Genomic DNA, 6,769 nt, shown 5'->3' with positions numbered 1-6,769 from the left:
TCAGCATTATTTTCCTGTTACAAGCAGTCTCTGTGAGAGCTCTACAACAACCTTACAAGATAGCGCAGTCCTGCTGCATCTGTAATATAGCATGCAAAAAAGGATCAGTAATAAGATTTGGACCCTTGATTGGTTAAAAGCCATGAAAAGTATTTGCACAATATATTATGCTTAGCTGGTTTTAACTAGGTTAGATATTTGGGGAGTACTTAATGTGTTGTGCCAATTGAACTTAATATAGTGTGATGTGTGAATCGAGGAAATTAGATGATTTAATAACCAAGTCGAACATACTGTGTGAAGCTGGGGTAGTGAGAATATGCTATTATAATAGAATTGTCCAGTATTTTAGGCATATTTTATTATTTATTTCAGGAAGATATGTTATATCCTCTTTTGCTGACTGTCCAGGATAGAGAAAGAGGTGGTGCAGGGTTTTATCTACATAATTTGTTTTCAAGAGTTAAGACCAGCGTTTCCCAACCATGGCAACTTTAAGTGGCCGGGGAATTCTGGGAGTTGAAGTCCACACTTCTTAGAGTTGCTATACTTGGGAAACAGCGAGCTAGACCATCGCGACCCAGCCCTTCCAATCATTTCCGCTGTGAAACGGAAGTGCCTCCCCCTCTTCCCGTGGAAAGCGCAGGCGGGATGCGTGGGCTACTCCGTAGGGCGTGTCAAATCCTAGAGCGGCAATGCTCCGCGCGCCCCTAGAGACTCGTGAGCAAAATGGCGGCTTCCCGCCATTGACTGGCTTCACGGGCCTTCTTCCCGTTCTTTTATGGCCGAAGATGATAATTCTTAATTATGCGAATTAATTAATAATGAGAACCACCAACAAAGTAACGCTTAGACGAAATAGAAGTAATAAAATAGAGGCGAGGTAGCAAACGCGGATACCCTGCCTCATTTCCGCTCCTTAGGCCTTCTGGTCCCTCTCTAATTCGTTCCCCCGGCCACTTCCGGGGTGTGCCGCGTCCTCCCCAGGCCGTTGCGACGGTAACGTAAGGCGGAGTTGTGAAAGACGAAGCTGCGGCCGGGCTGGGGGCGCGGAGGGGGTCTGACCCCCGCTGTTCGGTTCCCCTCCAGCCGTGAGCCGCCCTGAAAATGGAAGGGGGTCTCACCAGCACGTATAAATGGGTCCTCACGAATGGCGACCGTCGTAATCCCGCCCGTTCGGTAACTCTGCCGTAAAGCTGTGGAGTCTCCTGACCGCTTTGCTTGCGTTGCCTTACCACGGCCTTGCAAGGTAGGACGGTAGCATCTCCGCCCTTGCTGTACTTTTATTCTTGGATTACTCCGCTAGTCCCGAGCAGCAGAAAGAGAGCGAAGGTGGCTTGTCTGAGGGAGCATAAATAAGGGAGACTTTATCTTTGCATGTTTTGAAACGCACTTTAAGGACGTGACGTGATTCCAAGCTGGTGCCTGGGAGGCTTTAGGAGTCATTACTACTACTACTATTATTAATATTATGTTATATTATAATATTTATTTATATTATTATTGTTATTATTAGGAGACTAGCCATTGTTGTTATTATCATTATTATTGAAGACTTTAGGTATTATTAGGAGACTAGGCATTACTACTATTATTATTGGGAAACTTTATTATTACTAATAACTATTATAGAAAGACTACTACTATTATTGGGAGACTAGGCATTACTACTATTATTATTGGGAAACTTTATTATTACTAATAACTATTATAGAAAGACTACTACTATTATTGGGAGACTAGGCATTATTACTATTATTACTGGGAGACTTTAGGCATTATCACTATTATTATTTTTGGGAAACTTCAGGCATTACCACTACTATTATTGGGAGACTTGAGGCATTATTGTTACTATATTATTATTATTATTATTATTATTATTATTATTATTTAATTATATTCTGCTTTATGGGAGAACAGTTTCCACAGAGCAACTAACAAACCATATTAGGTGCTGTCGAGTTCAGCTTGGATTGTGTACACTCTTTGGAGTGTAAGTTGCTATCCTGACCTTGTTTGGTTAGCAGTTTATGGGTGTAACAAACAATGTAACTAAATGAGAAGAAGAAGAAATATGACAAATTCTTTAAAAGCAAACAAGCAGCAAATGTCTAGGGTCTTCCCCGTGACATTTTGGGCACTAATGTCCCAGTTGAAGGGGAGGAAGGAAAAAACCAACTGTAGAATAGTCACTGAGTTTCTTGCCTCGATCTGCAGTCGTCCCTAAGAAGGACACAAATGTTTCCTCCTGTGTCGCTTGGGAAAAGGTGAGGCTTCTAAAGAAGTTGTGCAGTTTGTGCTTGGTGAACTTAGGGATGAGCTTCCAGGGATTAAATCTTTCTGTGTTTGCTCACAGCTTAAAAAAACCAACTCCAATTTAAGATTTAATCTGGTGACTTCAAAGACACGTCCGTACAGTTTTCTTTTTCTTTAAAATATTTATATGGCTGCCCATCTTAAAACCAGAACTCTGGGCAGCTCGCAACCAGATCATAAAACAATATCACGCAAAGAATGAAAACAAACAATAAAAAAAACAAAGCAGAAAAACCTGTTGCCACAGCCAGACTGCATGCAACCCAGAACGCTTTCCTCTGGTTGCAGATTCGCCCTATCCCAGCACTTGGGGGAAAAGCCAGCTCTTCCTGGCTTCCCGGAAGGCTAAAAGAGTAAGGGGGCTGCCAGATCTCAAGGGAAGGGTGTTCCATAGGGCAGGGGCTGCCATGGGAAAGGCATGCTTCCTAGGTCCTGCAAGATGGCAGCATTTAAGTGGAGGGACCTGGAGTGTGCCTACTCTATCTGACGTAGTGGGGCAGGCAGATACCCTCAGGGTATCTCTTCATTGGCAGCTTGTCACTGCTTGCTATGGGATGATTTTTCCCCAATACTTCCTGTCTAAGACACAGCTCCGGAATTTCCTGGTGGTTCCCAGGAAATACCTCCTCTGGCCCTGTTTACCTGTTTGAGATTAGAGAAAGTTGACTAACATCAGCTCATTGCAGCTACAGTTAATAATTAAATATTTGGGTATTGAAAAACTAATCGAAGACAATATTTGTAGCTCCGGGTTGAACTCTGAAGTCCTTGGTGCTCTCTGAGCCTTGTTGTTTTCTTGCAGACATTTCTTTGCCAGGCTAGGCAACATCTTCAGTGTGATTTTTTTTTTCACACTGAAGATGTTGCCTGGTCTGGCAATGAAACGTCTGCAAGAAAACAAGAAGGCTCAGAAGAGCACCAAGGACTCCACATTTGAAAAACTGAACATCCTCCCCAGGGCCGGAAGGTAGTGTGCAGAACTAGGTGGGTGGGAGGAAAGGCCAACTGAAGCAGGCCTCTCTAAATTTTGAAGAACTCTTTGTATTTAATTGTTCTGCCCTTTGCAGTAGTAAGCACGAGCCAATTCACTTGAATGGTACCCATTTTCCTATAATGTTGTTCCCCCCACACTGCCACACACGCACTTCAAGCTTTCTGTTAAATCACGCCAGTCTCAGTTCCATAAGAAGTTAACTGCTGGTACAGGTAGCCCTCGACTTGCGACCGTTCAAAGTTACGACAGTGCTGGAAAAAGTGACTTGTGACCAGTCCTCACACTTATGACCATTGCAGCGTTCCTGCGGTCACATGATCATGATTCAGGTGCTTGGCAAACGGCATGTATTTACGGTGGTTGCGGTGTCCCGGGGTCACGTGATCGCCATTTGCAACCTTCCCAGCCAGCTCCTGACAAGCAAAATCAACGGGGAAACACATGATTCACTTAACAACCGCGGCAAAAAAGGTCATAAAGTCAGGCCCTATTCACTTAATGACTTTGTCGCTTAGTGATGGAAGTTCTGGTCCCAGTTGTGGTTGTGAGTCAAGGATTACCTGTATTTAAGTAAACGTTGCAGGTCTTCAAAAAGTATATAACCAAAACAAAGGTTTACTCCAAACCTTTGTATTATTTATTTATTTACTATCCCGCCTTTATTATTTTTATAAATAACTCAAGGCGGCGAACATACCTGATACTCCTTCGTCCTCCTATTTTCCCCATAACAGCAAGCCTGTGAGGTGAGTTGGGCTGAGAGAGGGGGACTGGCCCAAGGTCACCCAGGCTGGCTTTCATGCCTAAGGTGGGACTAGAACTCACAGACTCCTGGTTTCTAGCCTGTAACCTTAACCACTAGACCAAAAGAAAAACTTCAGAAATGTTTTTACAACAGCTTTCTGCAGATAGGGGTCTTCTAGATGTGTTGGAACTGCAATTTCCATTATTCCAGCCAGTAAGGCTGATTCACAAGCTTCTGTTTTCTTTCCTTGAAACTGCGCCCCCTGCCCCCCCAAAATCCTGTATTACAGTTCCTTGTGGGTGCCCTGCAATTTTGAGCAACTTAAGAAATCCAGTTCCTACCCCATAATTCCATACTGGGCCACAATCACAGATTGATTTTGGCCAGGAATGCAACATTAAGGCAATCCTCTCCAGCAGAGGCCCTTGAGATATTTTTCTCTCTTCGCCGGAGAATTGCTGTTCAGCACAGTTCCCAGGGGAAGATGGTCCCAGCATGCCCCCTGGCTTTCAGTCTTTAGAACAGGATGAGGGGGGCGGAGCTACCAGCCTGATAACACACATTTTTTTGTAGCTCCTGCCCATCTAATTATATTAATAGATTTTTAGCAATTTTTATCAGATTTTTTTCTTGAATTCAACTCACGTTTTGGGTGAGACAAATGCGAAGGCAAAAACACAGATAAATCTGTGTGGACTCTGTGTGGCTTTAAAACAGGGCTGGGCAGAATGCTGTGGAAACCAAGGGTAAAGACCGGGTGCCAATTTGGACTTGGCTACCAGCTGTGGCCTGTTAGTGGATTTATTCCCTCCTGGTTTGACTCTTTCCCATCAGGTGCCTTGCCCAACCATGGCTAGCCAGCATGACGAGGCTGGGAAGGATGGGGCCTTTGCGTCGGAGGATTTGGCCGCTGAAGCCATGGCGGCAGACATGGATTCCTGGGTGGTCTTCGATGCCCGCAAGACTCCCAGGGCCGAGTTTGAGGAGTGGCTGCAAACCTACCAGCCGTCCCACGTCTCTCGCTTTGGCAACCCAGAGTGCAACCTGGAGCCAGTGGGCTGGATTGCCGTCTACGGCCCCGGTTTCTGTCCAGAGGGCGGCGACGTCATCGGGCTTCAGGAGGACTGGGAACGGCTGCAGCTCAGTGGGCGCCACGTGACTTTTGAGTCCGTCAAGGAGCTGGCCCTCAACCGGCGGGTCCTGACGGGCAAGTGGCTGATGCACCTGGACAGCGGCTTCAAGGTAGACCATGCGTGGTGCGGCATTGCCCGGGCGGTCCTCGAAGGGCGCATCGGGGTGGCCAAGGTGAGCCCCTGCTGCCCTGACTCGGCACGCAAACACGTGATCTGCGTGTACACGGATGACTTCACCGACGAGGAGCAGGTGCTGGCAGCCGACTCTGTGATCCGGGCCACGGGGGTCAAGTGCCTCCTGTCTTACAAGCCGGATGCTTATACCTACCTGGGCATCTACCGCGACAATCGCTGGCATCTCTGTCCCACCATCTACGAAAGCAAGTTTGATTTGGAGTGTGTTCCCCGCCGCTCCCGTGTCATCAACAAGGTGAGCAACGCCGAAGTGACTTAAACTCCTGCTTCTGAACGCGTGACATTCCTGGAGGGAACAGCCCCAGTGCTGGGAACTACATATCCCACCGTGCCGTGCTCGCTCGACCCCCTTTTCTCCCAGAGGACACACAAGAAGGTAGAATGGCCCAACGCAGGCAGGCTGGATCTGAGCTCGTGTCGAGGGCGTTTCTGCCCTCAGCCGTTGTGGGGCTCTTAATTCTTGTTGAGAAGCTTCCAAGTCCATCCTTGTGGCGCGACGTGAGTGGCATCTGCATTTGCCAATCAACTGCTAAACTGTGCGCTGCACTTCCTTGGAGGAACCGATAGGCTTTGAAACTGTTTGGCTTTTGATCACAGAAGGTGCCCAATGGAAGATCCCTGCCGATCTTTTTTCTGCAGAATGCTTCACCAACAGCAGGAGGAGCGACTTGCTGCAGCGTCCGATTTCTGCCATCTAGGAAGGCGGGGGGTTATCAGAAACCGAATACAGTGGCCGAGAGGGAAGAACGGTGCTTAGACTTTTCGTAGGTGAAACGGAAACCCTCGGCCACAGACGGAGTCTAGTTTTCCTTACCAGCCTTTGCTCAAAATAATTGGACTTTATTTTTGTGGCTCTTGGCTGCGTTCACCTGTAACTAGGCTGAAAATAAAAGGCATTTTTTCCTCTCTTTGTTCTGAGGGTTTACTTTCTGGAGTTTGGAGATGCATCCAGATTGCAGGAGTTTTTGGGAAGTTCTTGATTCTCGAGTGTCAAAGTCCAGCGCGCTCTGGCTGTTTCAGGAGCAGAGAGAACAGATGGGCCCAAATATTTTGCAGGGAGGGAAGGGAGGTGGATAAGCTTTCTTGACTTAAGCTTTTGCCATTGGTCGTGGGCTGCAGTGGGTAAAACTTTGCAAGAGTGTTGAAGTGGAAACGTGGTCTCTGACTGTCACCTCTGCTGTATGTAGGCAGGTAGTTCTAGAGCAGTGTTTCGTAAGCTTGGCAACTTTAAGATGTCTGGACTTCAACTCCCAGGATGCCCGAGCTAGCCTTTAACATCTTAAAGTCCAGACATCTTAAAGTTGCCAAGCTTGAGAAACATCACTCTGTGCTTCCACATTGATCACACCTTGCCTATAATTTGTATATAGGCTTGCCTTTTCT

At 46.7% G+C, this 6,769-nt stretch overlaps 1 protein-coding gene across 1 annotated transcript; it reads left to right on the top strand.

The window, feature by feature from the left end:
• The first annotated feature begins 979 nt into the window (after positions 1-979).
• On the top strand, positions 980-6,279 carry C17H11orf68 (chromosome 17 C11orf68 homolog). Its single transcript, XM_063317018.1, has 2 exons — positions 980-1,249; positions 4,893-6,279. Exon 2 carries the CDS (start codon positions 4,908-4,910, stop codon positions 5,643-5,645), a length of 738 nt encoding a protein of 245 aa, XP_063173088.1. The 5' UTR covers positions 980-1,249; positions 4,893-4,907; the 3' UTR covers positions 5,646-6,279.
• The last annotated feature ends 490 nt before the right edge of the window (positions 6,280-6,769 follow it).

This window comes from Candoia aspera, chromosome 17 (assembly GCF_035149785.1).
Source record: "Candoia aspera isolate rCanAsp1 chromosome 17, rCanAsp1.hap2, whole genome shotgun sequence".
Taxonomy (NCBI): Eukaryota; Metazoa; Chordata; class Lepidosauria; order Squamata; family Boidae; genus Candoia; species Candoia aspera.
The sequence above is the reverse complement of the archived record's forward strand: the minus strand, read 5'-3'. Positions and strand labels throughout refer to the sequence as shown.

Excerpts from the sequence above, each read along its gene's own strand:
- C17H11orf68 (XM_063317018.1), top strand. The coding sequence starts at position 4,908 with ATGGCTAGCCAGCATGACGAGGCTGGGAAGGATGGGGCCTTTGCGTCG.